The sequence below is a fragment of the Pseudopipra pipra genome, chromosome Z (assembly GCF_036250125.1).
Source record: "Pseudopipra pipra isolate bDixPip1 chromosome Z, bDixPip1.hap1, whole genome shotgun sequence".
Lineage (NCBI taxonomy): Eukaryota > Metazoa > Chordata > Aves > Passeriformes > Pipridae > Pseudopipra > Pseudopipra pipra.
In genome coordinates this window covers 9113201-9135464 of record NC_087581.1, presented here as the reverse complement: position 1 = coordinate 9135464, position 22264 = coordinate 9113201, and the positions used below count along the sequence as shown (strand labels likewise).

General features: G+C 59.4%; 1 protein-coding gene across 1 annotated transcript; it reads right to left on the bottom strand.

Moving 5' to 3' along the window:
• Window positions 1-9420: 9420 nt before the first annotated feature.
• Window positions 9421-19727, bottom strand: PHF24 (PHD finger protein 24). Its single transcript, XM_064642875.1, has 8 exons — window positions 19371-19727; window positions 14062-14443; window positions 12801-12986; window positions 12331-12409; window positions 12023-12225; window positions 11601-11767; window positions 11274-11375; window positions 9421-11164 (listed from the first exon to the last, which is right to left on the bottom strand). The coding sequence occupies exons 2-8, from the start codon at window positions 14437-14439 to the stop codon at window positions 11068-11070; spliced, it is 1212 nt and encodes a 403-aa protein (XP_064498945.1). The 5' UTR covers window positions 14440-14443; window positions 19371-19727; the 3' UTR covers window positions 9421-11067.
• Between the last annotated feature and the right edge of the window lie 2537 nt (window positions 19728-22264).

Below are 22264 nucleotides of genomic sequence, written 5' to 3'. Positions count from 1 at the left end.
ACAATGGGAACCTGGGATTGCTGCCACACAATGATGGTGGCAGGGTTCTTCTTTGGCAAACCACCCTCTTTATAAAGCCCCAGTCACGCTGGAATGGTACTGAATGACCTGTGCTCGTGGAGGAGGAAGAGCAGTCTGGGCAGATACAAGTCCCTGTGTCTGATATCACATTCTAGGTAAGGTTGAGGAAGAATACAAATACACAGTCAAATGGGGAGAGCAGTCATTGAGGGGGCAGGCAGGGTCAGGCCGCAATGCAGGTGCTGACACTTTTGCTCCCTTGAGGTATGTGTCCAGTACCTGAATCCCTGCGTCACTCTGAGGTGAGCAACACTACAGGAAGTGCTCCCTGTCCAACGCAGACACTGGCATTTGTCTGTGCAACTAGAGGGGGAACCGATCTGGGCACCTGTCATGTAGGTCTTGGGGCACCTGCGGGTACATCAGTGTCTCCCTCTTGTACAAGGGGAGGGAGAATAGGACTAGGGATGTGTCATGACACCTGAGCATTGTGGATGCCAGGATGTGTGACCTGCCTGCTGAGTTGGGAAGGGGTCTCAGGACATGATGCCATGCTTGTGGATGCTGCACACACTGTGCTGGCTGCCACCGCTGCACCACAGCTGGGTGCTGCCAAGTGAGTGGGAGGAGTGTGGAGATGGGATGTTTTCTCAGCCACCTCACGGTTCTAGAAATTATTCTAGGAAAAGAAATGAGCTGAATCCTCTCCATCTCCCTCCTTGGTGCGGTCGCTTGTCCCACACTCAGCTGGAGTTATGTAAGGACATGCCGGCAGAGCAGGGTCGTGCTGGGGCACAGGCAGGCATTGCTCTGTCCCGCTGCTGCCTGGCCGTGCCTGTGTGTGACCCGTGTGTGCTGAACCCCCAAATGGGGTCAGCAGAGCCCATGCACTGTGGAGCGTGTTGTGTGTGTGCACAAACGTGGGGGCACGTGTTGCATCTGCCCGGGGTTACACACGAGTGTGTGTTGTGAGCCTGTGTGTCTTAGGGGAGCGTTTCCTGGGTGACAAACCTGGGCCAGACCTTCCAGCACAGAAATGGAGGTTTCTGTCTGTGCATCTGCCATGTGGGTGTGCCACTGGGCATTGACACATTGCATGTCTGGCACATATATGTGCCCCATGCCATGCACGTGTCAGGCCCTGCTCAGCTCCTGACAGGTCCGGCTCAAGATTTTGGGGGTGGACTGATCTGTCTGGCCACTCCAGAGGGGTTTTTGCTCCAGTAGCATCCCTGTAGAGGGGTCTCCACTGAGCCCTCATAGGAGCAAACATGTCTGGGAATGCTTATGTGTGTGCTAAGGGGGAATGTACCATGTGAGAGTCTCTTGATTTGGGACTGGGGGCTTCCCACCCCCACCAGGAAACATGGGACACCCCACTGTGCCATGGATCTGCTCCAGTCAGGGTTCCCCACCTGCGGAGCTGGGGTTTGCCTGTCAGGACATGCATGGATACAGACTGTACTTCAGTTTGGAGCGGGTGGTGAAGAAAGTGGCTGGGGGGGGGGTGGGGTGGAATTCCTGGAGGGCTTAGGGGTGGTCGCACGTGTCTGCCACACATGTCTCCCTGCGCGTATGTTTGCATGTACGGGCAAAGCTTCCGGAGAGGGTGAATGAATGAGGCAATTCACTATTTCAGCTCTGGCTCTGGCGAGGCTTTTCCTTTAGAGGCAGGCGTGTGCCGGCGTGTGGGCTCCTGCCTGCGTATGTGCGTGGGCTCCTGCCTGCGTGTGCAGGTGGGCATCGAGGGGGCTTCGGGAGATGTTTGCCACGTCAGGGAATTCACTGTGGGGGCTGTCGCGCGCCCCCGCAGCGCTCGCTGCCTTGTCCGCATAGCGCAGCGTTGTGTAACTTCCGATGCCCCGCCGGATCTCCTTACCCGGCAGAGGGGGATGCTCAGGCTGCCCTCCCTGCCTGCTGCCGGGGACACTTCCCCACATCTGAATGAGATGAGGGGGGCAGTCCTAATGTCTCATGGGTGCCAGCGTCTTTTCTTCTCACCGTGGGCAGGGCTGTCCCTGAACGGCAGGTCTACCCCAGCAGACAGAGGGACTTGCTGCAGGAAAAGCCCTTGGCAGCCAAAGAGACAGGAACAATTTTCCCAAGTCTCACAAATTTGTGCACCTCAAACTAGGTGTTTGCTCTGGAAGTGGTAAGGGGGGCTATGTGTCTACCCCCATGGGGACCCACAAAGAACATATGCCTGCTGCCGTGGTTCTCTGCATGCCAGGACCTGTAAGACCCAGGCTGAGATCCAGCAACTCATCTCATGTAATTCTGGGCAATGGGGAGAGGAGGAGGGTCCATCATCCTGGTGCCCACAGCCCATTGGATGTATCCAGGGGAGACGAGGCAGCTTTGCTGTTCCAAGAAGCAGAAGGGGGGGATCCGCCTGACATTTTTGTCTCTCCTCCACCGTGTTGCCATGCCAGTACTGCCGTTTCCATGCCAGTACAGCTGTTTCTATGCTGGTACTGCCGTTGCCAGGCTACGCTGAGGGTACTGGAAGAGGACGTCAGGTTGCTTTGAGGATGAAAAGACGGAAGATAAAGCCGGGGTGATGCTGTGGCCTCGGAATCCCACGTTGCTGCCAGCCCAGGGACCTGCTGTGCACAGGCCAGCTCAGAGGGGCCAAGCGGTGACAGAGTTGTTGCTGCCCATGGGAGCTGGTGTGATGGGTGGAGGTCCCTGTGGCTGGGTCCTGGCAGGTCACTGGTTTTGCAGTGCTCACCCAGCTCACCAGTTGCCTGGTCCTCCCCTGACATTGCCCAGTGCTCCGCCGACATTACTCGGTGCTCCCCTGACCTTGCCCAGTGCTCACCCTGCATTTCCTTGTGGTCCCATAGCATTGCTCAGTGCCTCCCCGACACTGCCCCGTGTTCTCTCTGGCACTGCTCAGTGATCCCCTGGCATTGCTCGGTGCTTCCCCTGGCAATGCCCAGTGTTGCCCCCAGCATTGCTCAGTGATCCCCTGGCGTTGCCTGGTGCTCAGGGTGATGGAGGGATGATCTGATGGCAGCCTTGTACGTTTGTGGTGGTGTTTTAGCCACCAAATTTATAAAGTCATCAAGCCATGTTGAACATATGGACATGAAATCTTGCTGGTTTATAGCCCCTTCTTCAATTCCCCTTCCTGCAACATCCTGGGCCATGGTTGTCATATCCCATATATGTTCAACTGACAGGACTCCTGGCTGTAAGTTTAGGGGACATGTTTAGGGGACTTTCTGGCCTAAAGATGATGTTCCCTTGCAAATATCCTCCTGGGCTGGATGGTCTGGAGGGCACACAGGTCACTTAGGTCCTCTCCAAATGCATGGAGCAGGTACAGGCTCACATAACTTCATGTGCCAGCTGGGTTGGAATGTTTGTACCCCAGTGTGGTGGTTTGGCCTAGCCCAAACCACCACACCCAGTTATGTGGCAAAAATCTTTGGAGAGTGGGGAGAAGAGTGGCAACCTGCAGGTGAATGAGGCAGGGTGGCCCAGTCAAAGTATCAGGAGTTGTGGCTCTTTGTGCTTCATTTGCTCTTCGTCCTCATGCCAGCGCCTAAAGCACAAGATGACCCCAGGAAATAGATTTGGTACATGTTGGCTGTGGGAACAGCTTATGTGGTGGGGTCCCTTCCTTCCTGGGAGAAGGGATTGATCCCAGAGGATGCTGAGCCCCTTGGTCTCGGCATCCCCTTCTCCTGCCTTTGATTTTTATTGTGTGTCAGGTGGTTACGTGAGAGCACTGCTGTGGGCTGGGGCTCAGGAGAGATGCCACATAGTGAGGTCATTTTTCCACCTTCTGAGGCCCGCCCTGTGCAGGCAGCTGCCATGTGTTTTCCCGTGCTTGGGATAGGTCTCTGAGTCAATGCCCATCTGTGGGGTAGGGGCCAGGACACCCCCTTGGATGAGTGTATTTTCTCCCCAAAAGTGAGCAGCACCTCCCAGTCCCCCAGCTCTTGTGCTCTTTCTCACCAGTACATGGTGTCCCTCCGGCAGAGAGGGGGAACACTGCCAGAGCATCCCACCTAACCTCCACCTTCCCTCCACCCATCTCCTTCCAGCCCCCCTCCCTCCGCCCCCGCGCTCCAGCCTAAATAATTCCTCCTCTGCCTGGCGGTGTGCAGACTGCTCTCCTGTCCTTCCCTTAGTCATCGCTCAGCCAAGTGAGACAGATATAGTTGTGTGCGGCTCCTCGTGGATCAGTCACTCCAGCCCCCAGATCATTTCACTGATGGGTCATGGGGTGCCCCACGCCAAACACGAGGTGCCTCCCCCCTTTATTACTCCCATCCTTGCTGCCAGAGGCACCTGAGGAGTGAGTGGCCCGGCTGATGCTGTGTGGGTTGGCAGATCCCCCAGATGGATCTCCGTGTCTCTGATCGGCTGGGTGCATCTGCCTGTGCCAAGCATCGTGCTGGCTTTCTGGAGTGGCTCGGATCCAAATCCCTGCTTTCCAGGTACTCTGGCTGCCTTCCTCCTTCCCAGGCCAGCCATGGTATGCCTTGGCTCTATTTAGCTCCCACATTAGTCCTGGATTGATGCCTTCTTACCAGAGTCCCCAGCATGTCCTGTGGCTTGGGGGTGAGCTGAGAGGACTGTGTATGTGGCTTATGGTTCAGGGTCATTTCCCGAATGGAAAGGGGATGCTGGGATGCACAACACACATGTGGGGTGAGGGGGGATGCTGGGGCACGCAGGGACATGCATGCCACTGTACAGCTGCCCCTGTGCTACCCAGAGGGACCATCAGCATCTGCTCCAATTCCAGCTGTGGGGCGTGGATACACACAGCTGAAGTGGGAAGGCAGGTACTGCCCTTCACTGTACCCCAAATAATTTATTTGGCAGCCAATGGCCACTGTCATACCAGCCCTGCTGGTGCTTGGTAGCAGCTGCTCAGGGGTCAGTGGGGCCCTGGGGTCCAGGTTGCCACAGAGAGGAACATGGAAGTCCAGGGCTGGGGCCACTGTCCCTGATGCCACCTCCCAGTCCCACTGCAATGCTAGGGCAGTAGGAGCAGGGAGATGCAGAGGGAGGAACCCAGGACTTGTGCTGTTAATGTGTTGCTTCTACATGGCCTTGCACTGAGACAGGAGAGGACCTGGACACCCTGCCTGAGTGCTGTGTGGGTTGCCAGGATGAGTCACCGCAAAGCTGCTGTGGAAAAAAGATGCTCAGTGTGCCTAGCACCCTTCTGTGCCCCCCCTCATCCCAGGGCCTCCTCTCCACCCCTTGCACCACGCGGGAACCCCATGTTCTATTCCCCTGTGCTGCGGGGAGAGAAGTGGGAGAGAGCCTGCTGGGAACAGGAGGCAGTGTCTGTCAGCCCTCCACTGTCAGGGCCACCGAGCCAGCAATGTGGGGGTGGCGGGAGCTGGTGGTGGCACGGTGTGCCTCTGGGAAGCCATGCACAGCTCCTGCATGGACTCCTGTGAGTAGCCCAGGCCACTCTTCCGGAAGAGGAGCACGCCACTTCCATGCTGGAGTGCCTTTGGGGTTGTGTCCTGTTGAGGCAGCTCATTCCACAGTTGACAGCATGCCAGGGGACAAGTTGGGAGTTTATCTCATTTCCCCACTTAAGTCACATACAGCTTCCTCCAGACTTCCCTGTGGATCCAAGCAGCTTGTAGTCGGTTGCAGGAGGTGCTGGTGGACATCCCTGTCCTTATCCCTGCTACCACACCTAGTGCTGGGCTGCATTTCCATCACCTGAACATCCTTCTGAGCTCAGTGGCAGTGCCGGGTGTGGTCAGACCCTGTGGTTATTTGGGGGGTGCAATGGCTTTGGGGGGTGCAGATGAGGGAGTGCCCAGGGCTCCTATTAGGGGATGCAGGCAGGAGAGGGCTCTGAATCCCTATGCATCTCATGGGGAAGGGATGTTAGACTCGAGGTATTGCTGGGCTGGTGCCTCTTCTACAAAGGCCCAGGGTTTCCCAGCTCCATGGGACTGCAGAGGATGGAGCTCATCCCTGCAGGAGCCTGTGGCTGCCATGGCTGGGTCCCAGCTCCCCACGCAGGGTGTGTGGCCCTCCATTCACCTGGCAAAGGCACATAACCAGGGAGGAAGAAGGTGCTATGGGGCAGAGGTTGGAATCAGAGCTTGGGCAGGAGAGGAAGGGCGTCACAAGCCAGCCTACAAAATGATTTCTGGGTAGAGAGATGAGTCCCTGCATCCTCCCTTCCTGCATCCTCCCTCCCTGCATGTTCTGTGCAGGTCCCAAAGTGGCACCGCCGGCTCCCGGCGCGGTGCAGGGGCGACACCCCGTGGCCACCTCTCTGTTGCAGGGGGCACACACACTTCTTACTTGGTGGCCCCTTGCACCACCCTCTCCCAGCCCCTTCACCCCCCAGTCCTCCCTGAAGTCTCCCCAGAGGTCTCTAGTGCCCCTACGGACCCTGGCTCGGGGTGGGGTGAGGGTCTTTTCTTAGTGGCCCAATCTTGTCATCCCAGTTCTGCGCCCCAAAACCTCCTCAGCTTTCCCATCTCCTCTCCCTGCTCACAGGTGGGGGGGATGTTGCTAAATGGGAACACTTGTCCCTGCTCTGGATGGTCAGTCCTGCTCTGTCCCGGGAGGGGAAGGATAGTTGGGGCCTCCAGGGTGTCGCTGCCTCCGGGGGCTGTGGCTGTTGCTGTCACTGTCACAAGCTGCCCAGAGAACCCTCTTTTCCTGCCATTGGTCTCTGACAGTCCTGTGGCAGTGATGGGATGGGGCTCTGACATCTTGCCCCAGTTACAGCCAGGTGCCACGGCTCATGGTGACACTGTCTTAGCCCAGTGGGTCCCCCTGGTCACCTCTGTCCCTCCTGTGTCAGCACAGCTTCGCACACACGTTCCTGAAGTTTGGCCGGCTTTGGTGTGGGGCACATTGTGGTCACTTTCCCTCTGGGACACACCAGACCTGATGGCACTTGGCCAAGCCCAGGGGAGCCCCGGGGACAGGCAGAGGTGTCCAGCCTCAGAGGAGAGTGCTATCCTGAACCCTGGGGTGCAAAGCCAAGCACCCATATTCCCCACCAGCAGAGGTTTTTGGAGTGGGTGGCAGCTGTGTGTAGTGGTCCTGCAGCCTGGCAGAGGGGGAAACTCTAGCAGTAGGGCACTATTACTCCCCATCACCTGGGGTTCCTGTGGGATGGCAAAGACATCCTGATCTGGGCAGGCTGAGGTGCTCCAGTCCTCTTGCAGAGGGCAGGACCACCTGGGAGAAGGGTAGATGATGCTCTGACTGCTGCCTGCTGTGAAACACATACATGAGCCAGAGCTGCCCCCCAGGACCCAGGACTCTGCCCCTGCCCCCAGACTGGATGATCCTGGACTGGAGCCCTGGGGCTGAGAACCCCCACTGGGGAACACAGCACCCACTGTGTGGCACCTGGTGGTGGGTGATGGACATGGGACAACAGACCCATGGGCTGCACAGGCACCGTCAGTACAGCAGGGCTTGGGAGGGTTGGGCTGGACAGCTGGTTCTTGCCCCAGCCTTAAATCCCACATGAGCATCCTGATCCTTTGGTCTCCGGTCTCTGGGATCTCAGTGGGGAGATTTGCACCACTGTTCAGGGAAAGTTGGCACCAGCACTTGTTTGGAGGTTTGCATTAGCATTCAAGGGGATTCAGGGACAGGTTTGCACCAGCGTGTAGTGAGAAGTATTCAGAGAGAGCTTAGTGCCAGCTTTCAGGTGTTTGGGAGGTTTGCACCATGCACAGGGGAAGTATCCCTCAGCATTTAGGGAGGGGTTTGTCCCAGCATCAGGGATGGCGGTCTGCAGGCCACAGAGGCTTTCTGGGGACAGTGTCTCTGCGGACAGCAGCTCCTGAAGGAGCAAGTGACAGCTAAGAGAAGCCACAGCACCACCTTGCCCACTCCTCCACCACGTCCTCCTGCTTCTGCCCAGACCTCGATGGTGCCTGTGTGGGACATGGCTGAGGCACACTCTGCTCCGTGGAGGTCGCTCACTGGGCACCTGCTGCTGTGGCAGAGGATGTGAGCTGGGATGACAGTGCCACAGCAGTGACAGTACAGCCCTGCGGGACATAGGCCCCCCTGGCCACGTGTGGCCCTTGTTTTAACCAGCTCCCCGGAAACACCAGCCGGCTGTGTGCCCTGGCAGGGATGCCAGAGTGCTGCAGGGGGTGGCAGGTGGGCTGGAGCTGGGAAAGCCACCTGTACCTTGTTTCGCAAGGGAAGAACTGAGAGCGGAGTGGGGCTGGATTAGGGCCCAGGAGGATTTGCTCTCCCGGTCTGGATCCTGAGGGCTCAGGATGTCGGTTTGGGGTGAATATGTAGGGGATATCTCACTCCCAGCGTCCCCAAGCCTGTGCTCTGCCCCAGCTTTCTCTTCATCTCCAGCAGAGGGAGCAATAACACAGTGATCAACACCATCTCGCCATGTGAGGGCTTCCTGTGGCTTCCCGCGGCTTCCCTTCATGGGCAGAGCACGCACCCATGATATCCCACCATCAGGCGCAAAAAACACCGTGAGCTCCCCCTTCCCCCGGATGCCCATCCTCTTCCTCAAGGTGATGGGTGCCTCTCCCAGGTGCTTTTACAGCTGCTCTGGCTCCCAGAGACGGAAATACTTGCTGGATTTTCTCTGGGGTTGAGCTGCACACTGCTCCTGTGGTCTAGATGCCATGGCAGCCCACTGTGGCCTTGGGAGTGGGCTGAATGTCCGAGTCCAGCTTTTAGCACCAAGCTGTGTCCCTGCAGACAGCACAGATGTTGCCAGGGCAGCATCTAATTCTCCTAATTCTCTCTAATACCTCCTAATTCTCTCCCAAACTGTCTTCGCAAACCCCATTCCCCTCCCAGCTGCAGTGCACGCACTGTGAAAGAAAAGTCCCCCCAGGCAGGTGAACCTCCTTTGCCAATTCCCACAGACCATTTGTGCCACCATCAAAAGCTGCAGCTTCCTGTGGGAGCTCCGTGGATGTGACTAGGACTGGAGCACTCCAGCCATGGGGACCACTCTCCTTCTTGGTGTCTTTGTGGGGTTATTTCGGGTTTCCCAGCACTGCTGCAGACAGCCTGTTCCCAGCATCCAGCAGTCCCCAGTGCTCAGTTCACAGCCTCCAGTGCCTCTGAAGGCAGGAAGCACCCTCATCCTGGTGGATGATTGTCCCTTCCACTGCAGGGACTGGGATTGTTGTAGGGTCAGCCAAGCACTCTCCCTACTGTCTGCTTTCCTGGGGACACATGGGGCACCTCGAGTTTGCAGGGTCCTGGGTGCACCTGCTGGCTTCCCCCCACTGCTGCTGTGGGACACTCTGGGGATGGGAGGCCAAGCCTGCCTGGTGGGACAATGACCTGAGGCTGGGATAGGATCTTAAAGACAACAGGCCACTGTGGATCCCCAGAAGTGCCTGAGGAGAAGCCAGAAGCCCTGAAAGCGCACCCTCAGGAGGCTGGTTGGACACAGCTGTTTAATGGATGTATCTCAGTACAGATAGGGAGTTGCAACCCACGCACCCACGGCCACCTCCTCACCATGGCTCTGGCCACATCTCGGACCTGGCATCCGAAATATCCCCATTGACGCTCTGGCCACATCTCGGACCTGGCATCCAAAATATCCCCATTGGCCTGGCATGCCAGGGCGGTAGAGGAAGATGTCGTGGCACTGGTGCACCTCCTGGTCTTGCAGTGGGAGAGACCCTGGAGAGGGGAACTGTGCCCTGGCTGGGGAAATGGGGCTGAGTGGGACGGTGCCCCCATTGCATCGGGGATGGAGGTGAGGGAGTGACCAGGTTGCTGCAAGTGCACCCCTGGTCTGTGTATACCCCAGGCCCCCCCGGCTGAGCCAGGGCACACCAGGCAGGGAGAGGCTGAGGGCATTGCAGGGGAGGAATTGGAGGGGCAAGGAGCAGCTGCTGGGGCTGCCATGAGATCTGGGCATCCCGGCCCCTGGTTTGTTTGGGGCAAGGTTTCCGGGGTCCCTCCTCCTTCACCTGTGGGCTGAGCACATCTATCCACAACAGCGTTGCCGAGCACCAAACCTGCCCAGCGAGTGCCTCACCCCTGCAGCTGACACCTGGGGGGCTCTGGGCTCTGCCTCCCTCTCCTCACCACAAGCAGTAATGCCCCTAGTGAGGTGGGGTTGCCCACTCGCCATGCTGAGGACAGAGCAGGACTGAACAGGGTTGGGGATTGGAATGCTGGGTGGACGGAGAGCAACCCTTGGAACCAGGCGTACAGGAGGGGATGAGGGATGCAAGGGAGTGCTGAGGGCAAGATCAGATGCACAGGAGGCCTCCCCTACATCTCACTTTGCCCTCCCATCCCTCTGAAGCTTTCTAGTCCTGGTGCTCCTTCCCACACCACTGCTGTCCACATTAAATAGCTGGTCCCCAGGAGGGCAGGGCCAGGGAACACTCCCCCAGACACAGCCACCAGCATGCAAGGATGGACCTACTGGGCTCCAGCCCCTGTAGGAGCAGGGCAGGGATGTGAAAGACCCTGAAGGGGTCAGCCACATTCTCCCCTCGAGGATCCATGATGCCAATGGATCATGATGCCAATGAGCTGAGACACTGTTTGCCGCAGACCTGGCGGCACACAGAGGCTTAGCTGTGGCTCCCCTGTGGCACTGTGGGAGGCTGGGGGGCACACAGGTGCCGGGCACCGGTTCCGCTGTGACCCCGCAACTACCCAGAGCAGCCCCTGCTCTGTCTGTGGGTTCCAGGGGCTCCAGGCGCTGGCAGGTGAGGGGGTGCTGTGGGGATGTGGATCATGGGGGCAGACAGTTCCCTGGGCCCCGCACCCCACCATGACCCCGGGACCAGGACCTGGGGCCGCGGTGCCTGCGGGGCGCGGGGCCAGCGGGGACACACCCTGCCCCTCCCGCCTCGCCCACCAATCAGAGCAGCCCCCACCCTCCCAGCCAATCATGGCCCAGCACCTGTCCTCTTCACAGCCAATCCGAGAGGGAGGCGGGGCAGAGCGCAGCACGGCCACCTCCCCGCCAGCCAGTCAGCGCCCAGCTTCGCCCCCAGGGGCAGGTGGGGCAGGTCTGCATGGCGGGAGCAGCGTCGCGCCCTCGACGCGCCGCGGGGATTAGGCGGGGGGCTGCAGGTGGAGGGCGGCGCTGTTGGGGCGTGCGGCCAGGATGTAGGTGACATTCTCCCGCAGGAAGCCGGGCCAGTCGACGGTCCTGTGGGCAGATGTGGGCTCACTGGCCACCCTAGCTGGCACTGCTGCTCCCCTGGAAACTCCCCCCAAAATGAGGGTGTCCCCCACCCCTGCACACAGCCCTGCCTCACCTGGGCTCCTCCTGCTTTGTGGCTGGCAGGATCTTCTCTGGGCTCTTGCCATTCCTGCTGCTGGCAGGGCTGCCTTCTGATATGGGCCCCACGTGGCTGATGCTGTGGGAGGGAGGAGGATACCCTTCATCCCTGGGTGTTCCTTGCACCCCAGATGGTTGTGGTGGCAGGGGGAGGAGGGTGCACATGGCTGAGGGGCCACAGAGGGAAGGTGATGAGAAGTGGGAGCACCCAATTTGTGTGCCGAGACCCTGCGGTTGCTGCTGGGGCTGTGGCAGGAATGCCGGCTTGGATGTCACCCCTACACCAGCGTGGGCATCCCCATACCTGACATTGCAGGACAGCATCTCCTTTTGGTGCTTGCGGAACCAGGTGTGCCGGGCCTGGCGACACTCGCCCTCCCCTATGAAGCCATCGTTGTCCTGGTCCAGGGCCAGGAAGGCTGCCCGGGCCCGCTCCCGCTCCTTGGGTGTCAGCAGCCGCAGCAGGGCATTCTAGGGGGCAGAGAAGGGAAGGGAGAGAGCTCACCTCATGGGAATCTCCTGGCTCCTATGCCCAAAGCTGTGGGGGTCTCCTGCCCTGGGTGCCATGGCCTTTGGTAGTGGCCATGGGACTCAGACCCAGGTGCCACAGCCATGGGTGCCAGTTGTAGGAGCCAGCTCCGGGTGTTGTGACCATGGGAGCTTGTCTTGAGTGCTGTGACCATGGGTGCCAGCCATGGGAGCAAGGCCTGGATGCCACAATCATACCTGTGGCCGTAGTTTCTGCAGCAGCTGGATGGACTCATGGGAGAGGAAGTCCTGCCACTCGATGTGCCCCTTCTTGTCGGGGTCCAGGGCATTGAACTGCAGGGCTGCCTGCTCCTCCTGTGCCTCGGCCATGGGCTTCTCAAACTGCTGCTTGTGCAGCAGGTGTTTGTAGCGCAGGAAGTCATCCAGGGTGAGGCAGGTCTCTGTAGGGGACAGATTGGCTCTGCAGTGCCTGGGAAGAAGGGGGGACCCCCTTCCCCACCTGCCTCCCCCCGCCTCCTGGGATCTGCCGTGGGGAAGGTACACACCTGGAATGATCTTGCAGTTCTTCAAGGTCTCCATCAGGCTGTACATCTCTTCTTCTGTCAGCAGCAGATTGAGGTTGTCCTGGGGTGAGGGGCAGAGAAGACCCGTGGGGCAAAAGCATGGGGTTGGCGGAGCATCCCGCTGTATGGCAGCACTGGGATCCCTTGATGGCATGTGGGCGTAGGCACCCACACCCAGAGAGGGATGGTGTACTGTGTCACCCTGGGGTTCTGCAGTTGGGTGGCTCCACACCCAATGGCTTTGGCCATTCCAGCTCTGCCACAGCATCTCATGTGCCCAGCAGCCCATCCCATGGCCAAGGTGGGCAGCAGGAGGTGGGGGGCATCAGGTCCCCCATTGCCCTGGATGAGGCTGTGAGGTGGGACCCTGTTCATGTCTGTGTGGGGCAGGGTTCCCCAGGGAGCACCCCCCACCCAGCAGTAGCCCAGTGTCCCCTCCTCCAGGCACTCACGCAGTAGTAGCAGCTCCAGCCTGTCTCGGTGTGCGCCGTCTCCGTCACCTCCACGGTGCTGTCCTTCTGCAGGTACCCCATGCGGCGCAGGCAGCCGTCGTGGTACACCCGGGGGCAGATGCGGCACGGGAAGAGGCTCTCGGCCGTCCACACCTCGCAGATCTCACACATTTCGTCATTCACGATCTGGGGAGGGGCGGGCAGATCCTCAGCAGAGCAGTGTGGGCAGGGGCCTGGCTTCTCCAGGTGGGTGGTGTTTTGCGGGTGGGGGTAGAGTGGATGGGGGGATGGGAATGCGTGGGGCTGGAGTAGGGAATAGGTGGGTGGTGAGGTCGTAAGGGACACGGCTGGTTGAGTTAGAGGACGGTAGGCAGGTTTATTGGGATGAATGGTGGGTGGATGGGTGTGGCTGTAGGGTTGCTGGGGCTTTGAGGTTGTATGTGCTCTGGGGTTCAGCATGGTCGTGTGGGTGGCTGGACTAGGGTTGTAGGTTGGCTGTTTCTTAGTGTTGTAAGTATGAATGGATAAGCTGTAAGGTTTTTCACACATTTCCATTCCCAAGAAATACTGATGGTACCCTGCATGATTTAGCCTCAGAGGGTGGCTGGGCACTGGAACAGGCTGCCCAAGGAAGTAGTCACAGCACCAAGCCTGACAGAGTTCAAGATGTTTTTGAACAATGCTGTCAGGCACATGGCGTGATTGTTGCGGTGTCCTGTGCAGGGGGCGGGACTTGGACTTGATGATCCTTGTGGGTTCCTTCCAGCTCAGGATGTTCTATGTTCTGTGGTTCTGTGGAAAGCTGTAGGTGGGCTGGGGTGTAGGCTTGTTGGGTTGGTGGGTGGATGGATGGTTAGGGTTGTGGGTGTGGATGGGTGGGCTGTAGGATTGCGTGCATGGGTGGATAAACTGTTGGGTTGTGGATGGGCTGGGCTGTAGAGACTGCAGGTGTGAATGGATGGCTTGAGTTGCAGGCTGGCTGGCTGTAGGCTGACAAACACATAGATCAAATTGTCCTTCTCTTTATCCCAAAGCTGGAGCTGCCTTGCCCACCAGTGACCTCTTCTTTCTGAGACATACCAGGTTCCTTCCAGGGCACATCTAAACAGTTGCACCCTCCTCCCCATGTGGCCAGCTGCCCAGCCTAGCCCCTGGCACCCTGCCCAACTGAGCCACGTCCATAGGGCTTTGCCATGCCCTGGGAGGCTGTCACAGCCCTGGGCTCTCCCCAGCCCCTGTCCCCGTGGCTCCATCTGCTCACCTGCTCCCTCTGCTCCAGGCTGATGTCTGGGGGCTCATCATCGTGCAGCTCCCGCTTGGGCCGGATGAAGGCGGGTGGCGTGAACCTGTTGGCCCGATCGAACTCCTCTGGCTCCACGCCCCGGCCATCCCGCAGCCGTTCCCAGGCTGCTTTGGCACTGGCACTGGCACTGCTCTCCTCTGGCTGGGAAGGTCCTGCCGATGCCTCCTCCTCTCCTTCCTGCACCTCCTGCTCCAGTGTCCCCCGGCGTGAGGTCCCCGCCTCTCCCCGGCGCCGTGTCGATGGCTGCTCCCGCAGCCCGTCCTTGAAGGCTGACACGGCCAAGCTCACCTTCTGCACCCTCTCCACTGTCTGCCGCCTGGACATTAGCACCCCCATGGCTCTGTGGGGGAAGGAGGGAGCTCAGTGCTAGCACCTCAGGGTGCAGTGCTGCTCCCTGCCCTTGCACCGTGTCCCTGACCCCAAAATGTTGTCCTGGTGGCTTTCTCCCAGATATGCAAGGGGCAGCTCAGGGCAGGGAGAAATGGCAAGCTGGCACTGAGATTATCCATGGTGGCCATGGACCCTGGCTGTGGAGGGTCTAAGTGTTGGTGCAGGATTGGGACAAAAGCAGGGAGCTGGTTTGGGGATGCCTCCCCCATGCTTGCTTTATGTGCTTCAGCTTAACCAGAAACACATCCAGGCCTTTTCCACACCAGACCAGTAAATCCCAAAGGGATTGGGACCAGCTGTAATCCTGCCCCTTCCATGCATCTCCTTTCTGCCTTGGAGAAAGCCTCTGTGGCCAGTCAAGGGTGAAAGCTGTCCTCCCTGCAGCTCTGCCCAGGACTGGGGCATGGCAGAGCTGGTTTTGGCTCCCTACCTTCCTCAAATTCCTCTTCACCTTCCCATCTCTCTTGCGCTCACATGCTTGTGTGTATGTGTGTGTGTGCTGCTGCTGCTGTGATCACTGGGCATCCAGCATCCTGCATCCTGCAAGGAGCCATGTGGGAGAGGTTGGACCAGCCATAGGAGGGCTGTGAGAGTGCAGGAGAGAAGGGAACCAGTGCATGGGATTGAGGCACATCAGTTTCAGTACCAAGGGAAGATCATCTTGGGGTAAAATGGGGTGGTCAACAGCAGCAGCAATAGCAAGTCAGTCTCTGTCTCACTGGGAGTGGGCTGAAGCTGGGAAAAGCAGGACTTGGTCTCCAACATCGTGGGGCACAGCATCACCCCAAATCGGTCCCAGTGCTGCCCTCGTGACCTTGCTAGGATTGTGTTATGGAAGATGCTGCCCAGGGCAGTAGTGGAATCACTGTCCCCGATCTTGTTCAAAAACGTGTAGACGAGGCACTTAAGGATACAGTTTAGCGGTGGCCTTGGCAGTGCTGGGTTAACAGTTGGACTCGATGATCTTAGAGGTCTTTCCCAGCCTTAATTATTCTGTGATTCTACGCTGCAGGAAAGAGGCACTCCCAGCGGGAGCCCAGGGACTAGGAGGTAGAGCGGGGAGATCGGAGCAGCAATCCCCCGCCCCGCCAGCTTCAGCAGGGAAGTCCCCAGGTAGCGGGATAATTAGCAGCACGCGCGCACACGCCGGGATCTCGGGGCTGCGGGAGGACCCGGCGCCGCGGGCGCTGCTGTGTCGGGAAGCCTGGCAGGGTAATTACAGGTGCCCCACGCTGGCAGGGCCGAATGGAGCGGAGCCGAGCGCGCTGGCAGGCAGCGAACACCACTGCGTGCACACGCATGTGATTTCCCAGCCTCTCCCCACCACCGCGGGACCATCTGCCTGCGGATTCCCACGCGCTGAGCCGGGAGTGCAGCACGTGTGGGCCCCGTCCTGCGCGTGGGGGTCCCGGCAGAGTGCCCGCAAAGGGGGGTATTTGCACCCGCTGGATGCACCGCCTGGCTCAGAGCTGGTGCCCGGCGTTCTTCAGCTCTAAGGGGCTTTGCAAAGGTGGGAGCGGGGCAGAGGCGGAGGCTCGTGTCCAAGCCACAGCGACAGCATCTCTGCGGCTGTGCCAGTGGGAAGGAAGAACACCTGGATGTCTCTACATGCCCACCGTGCCACCACCCCCTGCCCGGGTGGCTCAGGATCCTATTTGCTGTGGGCAGGATCAGCTCTGCTGCTGGGCACCGTTGCAGCTCTGCCTGAGAACCGAAGAGTCGGGGGATAATCACATCGAGATTCCCCCCAGGTCTGCCCTTGCAGGTCTCTGCATCACCACATGCTGGCCAGATCCAGGCCTCCTCATGGCCAAGGCTTGGGGCAGAAGCAGGGAGGAGAGGGTGCAGAGGGGCTGGGCTCACAGAGAAGAGAGAGCCAGCACACCAGTACCCCCAGCAGCCACACTGGTGCTCCTGATCCCCAGCGTGCTGGCAGCTTCTCCGCACAGTGCTGCTGGGCTCTGGGTGCCCCAGCCCCAGCCCCTCTGCGGTGCAGGGGGGCAACCAGGGCAGTGGGAAGGTGGCTGGTGTGTAAACCAGCTGTAATCCCCCTCAGATGTGGTTCCCCCGTGTGTTCATGTCATAGTCACCCACCAGCACTGTGCTGCTGCTTGAAGTTCCCAGCCACCTCTGTTTCCTGTCCTCTCCTAAGTCCAACCTTCAGTGCCTCCTGCCATTTACTGCTGTCTGCCTTAATTTTGGATGGTCTCACTCGTGTCATGACTTGTGTCTGTTCTCAGCCCTGCTGGCCTCTCTGTGCCTGCCAGTGCTGCACAGCTGAACCCTGCCTGCACATCCAGAGTTGAATGGCTTCACTCTGAACTCAGTCTCCAGACCCCACTGCCTTTCCACAAACCCCATTGCTCCCCAGATACCCCAAACTTGCTCTGCACTCTCCAGGGCCCCCTTTGCCCTGTGCCATGCCTGACCCATTGGCTTTGTGAGGTGAGACATCACCCCCACACAGAACCACCCCCACTCCTGGAGACCTCTGGGTGTGTGGAGGGAGAACCAGAAGCTCCCTTGCCTCATAGCAGCCCAGACACCTGAGCAGGCCCTATATCTGTGTGTGTTCCTGAGGGAAGGTGTCCCAACTGCTATTTGTGTCCATCCCCTGAGGCACAAAGTGCCACCACCTGTCTCACCATGACCTGAGGTGCGGGGGCCTCGACCTTGCTGCAAGGCTCCACCGCGGGGCTATTTTTAGGTCGCCCCCACAGAGGAGCTAAATCTGGGCACAGGCGGGAGCTGCCTGCAAACACCCGGCTCCGCTGAGCCCTGCCAGCACCAAGAGCTGTCACAGCAGGGGGTGGGCACCTTCCCACCCCCTTCCCTTCCCTTGCACCCCTGCCCTGATCCTTGGGCAACACCCATTCCCCACACTCTTCTGGTTCGGATTTTCTCCTTTGCTGCTTCATCCCTGCAGCAAAATACTAAGCCAGAAAGCACTTCATCCTCTTAGCACCCATGGATGCGTATTTCCCAGCCCCAAGCACCTCTCTGCATGGGGAAACTGAGGCATGGAGGCAAGGCTGGTGCAGCTAGAGTGAGGATAAGCCTGTTTTAGATGGGGATGGGGGCACTGGTGGGACAGAGCTGGTAGCCAGCATGGAGGCACCCCAAGAGAAGGAAGCAGGGCAGAGCATCCTGATGCAAACAGAGCCAATGACCCCTGCGTGGCTGCAAAACCTCCTTTCTCCCACAGCAGAGCCCATGTGGCTTGTGCTGGGGTTATGGGGTGCCAGGTTTGTGGTGCAGGGCGATGAGTGACACACAGGTGGGTGTATCGCGGCACTGCGGGGGCGTTGTGGTGGCTGGGAACACAGGATGGATGTGGTGGGGAGCAGCACAGGGATGTGTTTGTTAGGGCTGGATGTGTTACGGGGTGGATGATGTGTTAGGGGTGGATGTGTTTTGGGGTGGATGTGCTACGGAGCGGCTGGCAGCGTGGGGCGGGTGTTACGGCCCACAGCGGGTGTTGCAGCGACTGTGGGCATGGGGTGGGTGGTGGCTTTGGGTGCAGGGATGTTGCAGAAGCTGTGGGTGTGGGGTGGTTGGTGTCTGTGGCAGCTGGGGGTGCGGGATGGGTGTTTTTCAGGGGGCCATGGGTGCAGGGTGGGCTGTTTTGGTGCCCAGTGGTGGCATGGGGAGATGGGGGTGTGGAGCCACAGGGTCTGTAGGGCTGACTGTCACCTGCCCCATGGTGTGTCCTCGCTGCAATGCCCCACCAGCAAATAAAGCGTCAGCAGGTGCTCGGGCGGGTGCACACATGAGCAGGGTCCCTGGCACCCACCTTCAAGGGGAGGCATCACAGGTGTGCCGGGAGCAGAACCCCCTGGATTGCAGCTCCCCAGTTGTGGGGAAGGATGCGCCTGGTCCCCACAGGCTCTCTGCGGTCCAGGCCTCCCCCCTGCCTCAAGAGTTTCCTGATATTTTTACCCCACAGCACCTTACTGGGAGCAGCATTAGGGACCCTGGGAGCAGAGGGGTGGGGTACCAATAGGGAGGACACCCTGGGATATCAGAGCCTGTGGCTGCCTGGTCCCAGCGCTTAGTCTGAAGGGCATGAAGCAGGGCTGGGAGGAGCTGCCGTGGCTCTGGCATGGCTCTGGTACAGCCCTGCACACCCTGCCAGCCCCTGCCTGCCTGGGGCAAGGGGGGCCAGCAGTGAAGGCGGAAGGCTCTACTTAGGGGCCATTGCATCCCACCTCCTTGAGCTGGTTAGGGATGGCCACAGGGGTCTGGCAGCACCCTCTTGTCCCCTCTCCCGGGCAGACAGCACATGCTGTGACTCTGGCACTGCTGGGGCTGCTGCTGTGAGGTGATCTAGTTGCCATGGGTCAGGGGGGTCCATGGCTGATGGTACCCTCCCTACCCTCTGCAGGGCTGTGGGAGTTCAATGGGGATGTCTAGGGGGGTGGCTGGAGCCCCAGATGTGCTGTGTCCCTGTCCTGGGGACACTGAGCCGGTGGCTGCTCTCCCTGCTGGATCAGGTTGCCTGTCCTGCCGCGCCATGGCAGATTTTATAGGTGTGTCGCACGCTTCCATCTCCCAGAGGGGGATGAAAATGCCGTGACAGCAGAGTCCCTTCCTCTGCAGCAGACACAGCTCCTGCCCAGTTCTCCACTTCTCCTCCTCATCTCCCTCCCCAGCCCATCTCCCCAGTACCGACATGAGGACCCCAATGCCTGGGCAGGACATTCCCACCCCATCCTCAACCCTCCTCCCAGGCACTCCATCCCAGGAGCTCTGCACACCCTCTCAGGCACCAGGAACTGGGGGGCAGCGGGAGAACCCACCCAAGGATGTCACAATGTGTGGACAGCCCATGCCATGCACCCAGCAAAGCACAAACTGTGGCAAAAAAACCCACTTACCAGGGTGAGGGTCCGTCTGGGGAACACGAGCCCTAGACAGAGGTCCACACGGTGTCCATCGCCGCTGCCTCTGGCCGCAACCCCCTCTCCACCCGTGGGTGCTCACCACATCCTGTGCCTCGTGTGCAAATTCCTGTCGGGGGATGGAGCAGTGAGGGTGGTACCCGAGGAGCCAGAGCCCTGCACTTGCTGCCGGAGGATGCAGGAGACAGCGAGATGCTGCGAGCGGATGCCTGTGTCTAGCGCGCGCACACACGCGCGCACACACACACACGCACACACCACACACACTTGGAGGAAGCAGGGAGCTTGTGACTGGGGCTGAGCAGATGCAGCCTGGTTTGCTGTCCCTGTACCAATTGCTGCCTGAGCTGTGTTAAACAGCTCTCTGAGACACGAAGCTTTTTTTTTTTTAACCGGGCTGACGTGTGCTGGGAGATACCAATAAAAGCTTTCCCTGCATCTCCTCTGGCCCCCAGGGCCGAACTGCCTTTCTTAGAGAAAATCTCAAGGACTGTGGAGATGGGGCTGCATCCTCAGAGGAGTGAAGGTCTCACCTGCCCACCCACAGGATCTTCCCCAGATCAGTGCCCCAGGCACAGGCTACCTGTGCCTGCTTTAACTCGATGCCTGCTGGTCAGTGTTGCAGGCAGGCTGTCCTTCCTACACCGTGGTGCAGTGGGGGCACGGTGACTGCTGGCTACGTGCAGCCCGGTGTGCCCAGTGCAATGCAGTTTGGTTCTCCTAGTCTTCAGGACTGAACGTATCACCTGGGTGCACACCACAGGACTGCAGTGGGTCTGGGGGCTCATGGAAGGTGTGAGTGAGGTGTTGGGGCAAGGGTGAGGATGCTGGTGGGGAGAGGAGGGCACAGCCCTAATTCAGCACCTCTGAAGGTGGGACATTTTGTCCACGTGCATCCCCAGCTGCCCCACATCAGCCTCATAGAGAGGGTGACTCAGTGCCCTGACACCTTCCTGAGAGGGGGTACTGCTGGGTAAGAGGGCTGTGCTTTCCCCTTCAGGAACTGCCAGCTCTGCCTGGGGATGACTTAGGGTGAAACAGATTCTGAGCCCTCCTAGGAGCAGTTTCCATACAGGTTTGGGATTGGTGCTGAAAGTGAAAGCAGAAGGGCCAGGGCAGTGGGGGTGCTGCAGGGCTGCCCTGCTCTTTGACCAGGCTGGATACAACAGGTCTTCTCCTGATTAGGGGAGAGGGAAGCTCAGCTCAGCCCCACTGCAGGGTTCCTGTTCCCAAGATGCTGCTGGGGGGAATCCCACATCCCAGCCTGACATCCTGGCCATGCCTGTCCCTGTGCCCTCCACTGGGCAAGTCCTATCTGTCTCTGTGCAGATCCACCAGCCCCACAGGGCACTGGACATGTGGGGAGCAGCGAGCAGCAGCAGGAAGGCAGGGATGTCACCCTCTCCATGCAGAGAACACAGAGAGTATGGAGTGGGAGAATGGGATGAAGGATGAAGCTTGATGACTGAAGCTTCCTGACTTCTGGAAGATGGGCAGCACCATCCCTGACAGTCTTCTACACCTCTGAAAAAACTGTGGTGGACATAGCATCCAACACTCCTGCAGTGCCCTGCCTCCTCAGGAGCAAGTGGCTGCGACAAGGCAGTCCCAAGGGTGCTTCCAGCACCCTATTTGGGGCACATATGCTCCAGCTTGTGCCACATGCTGGTGCCAGGCTGGTTCCTGACCCCTGACTGCTGCTCATCAGCTGTGCCAGCCCTTTGTAGACCTATGGACACCGACACTGATCCCACAATACTCAAACCTTCATCACAGACCCTTCCCAGTCCCCCATGTCTGAACTGGGAGTGAGCTGAGACTGTCTGCAACTCATGTCACCTGCAAGCAGATCCAGAGGTTGGAAAAGGCAGCATCTGGATGCTGTGCTGGGATCTGAGCCAGTCTGCGGCTCTCTTCTCCACGGTTGGGGATGCACAAAGCTAGGCTGCAGACAGGATTTATCTGCTTTCTGCTTGTGGCTGTCAGGTCCTGTCTTGCTTCAGTCCATCAGCCTTAACAGAGCCACTGGTTGCCCTGCCCTGGCCCAGGATGCCTCTTTGTGCTTCATCCTTCCCCAGGGATGCTTCCTTTTAGGGTGAATCACATTTTGCATTATTTAGCCTGGGGAGCATGGTGGAAAGGTGTTGGGGTGGCTGTGGGGTGGAGAAAGTGGAGGCCAGCAATAAGGCCAGCAGGAAACATCTCCACGGATGAACCATGGCCCCAGAGGACTGGGGAGGATTGTGCTGGCAGGCTGTGAAAGCTTTTAGTGCCTCTGTGGGGAGAGCTCTGCCCTGGCAGTCCTGTGGCAGAGTGCAGCGATTCCTGGAAAAGCAAAGGCGAGCAGGAGCCCCAGCCCTGCTCCTGCTCTGGCTGCCAAGGGCCTTGGGAATCCTGCTGCAAGCAGGTGCCGTGTCCCACCAAAAGAGAGCTACAGCCTGGATCCAGTTCTGCAGGGAGCGTTCAGCAGCCTCCACCCTATGCGAGATGCAGGATGCTCTCGCACCCTTTAGGGCAGAAGGAAGGCACGGTTCCTTGTCCTCTTTGAGAAGCCACGGCGTGTCTGCCTGCTCACTGGAGCGGCCGCAACGGCAACAGGCTGGGGAAGCTCCTGCCGGAGCCGGCAGCGCCGGTCTGCTGGAGGAGGGCTGCAGGGGCGGAGGTGAGAGCTGAGCTGCAGCGGGAATGAGCATTTTCGTCAGCTCCTCTCCCCGCTCCCAAATCTCGCATGACGCCCGCGTGTAGGTCACTGGCTGCTGCGGCGACGCGGCGTGTGGGCTCACCATCTGCGGCTGCTTCTGGAGCCCGCCCGGGAGCGCCGCCGTGTGCTGCCCTGGCTCATCCCGGCTCCTGCCCGGCCCCCGGCCCCG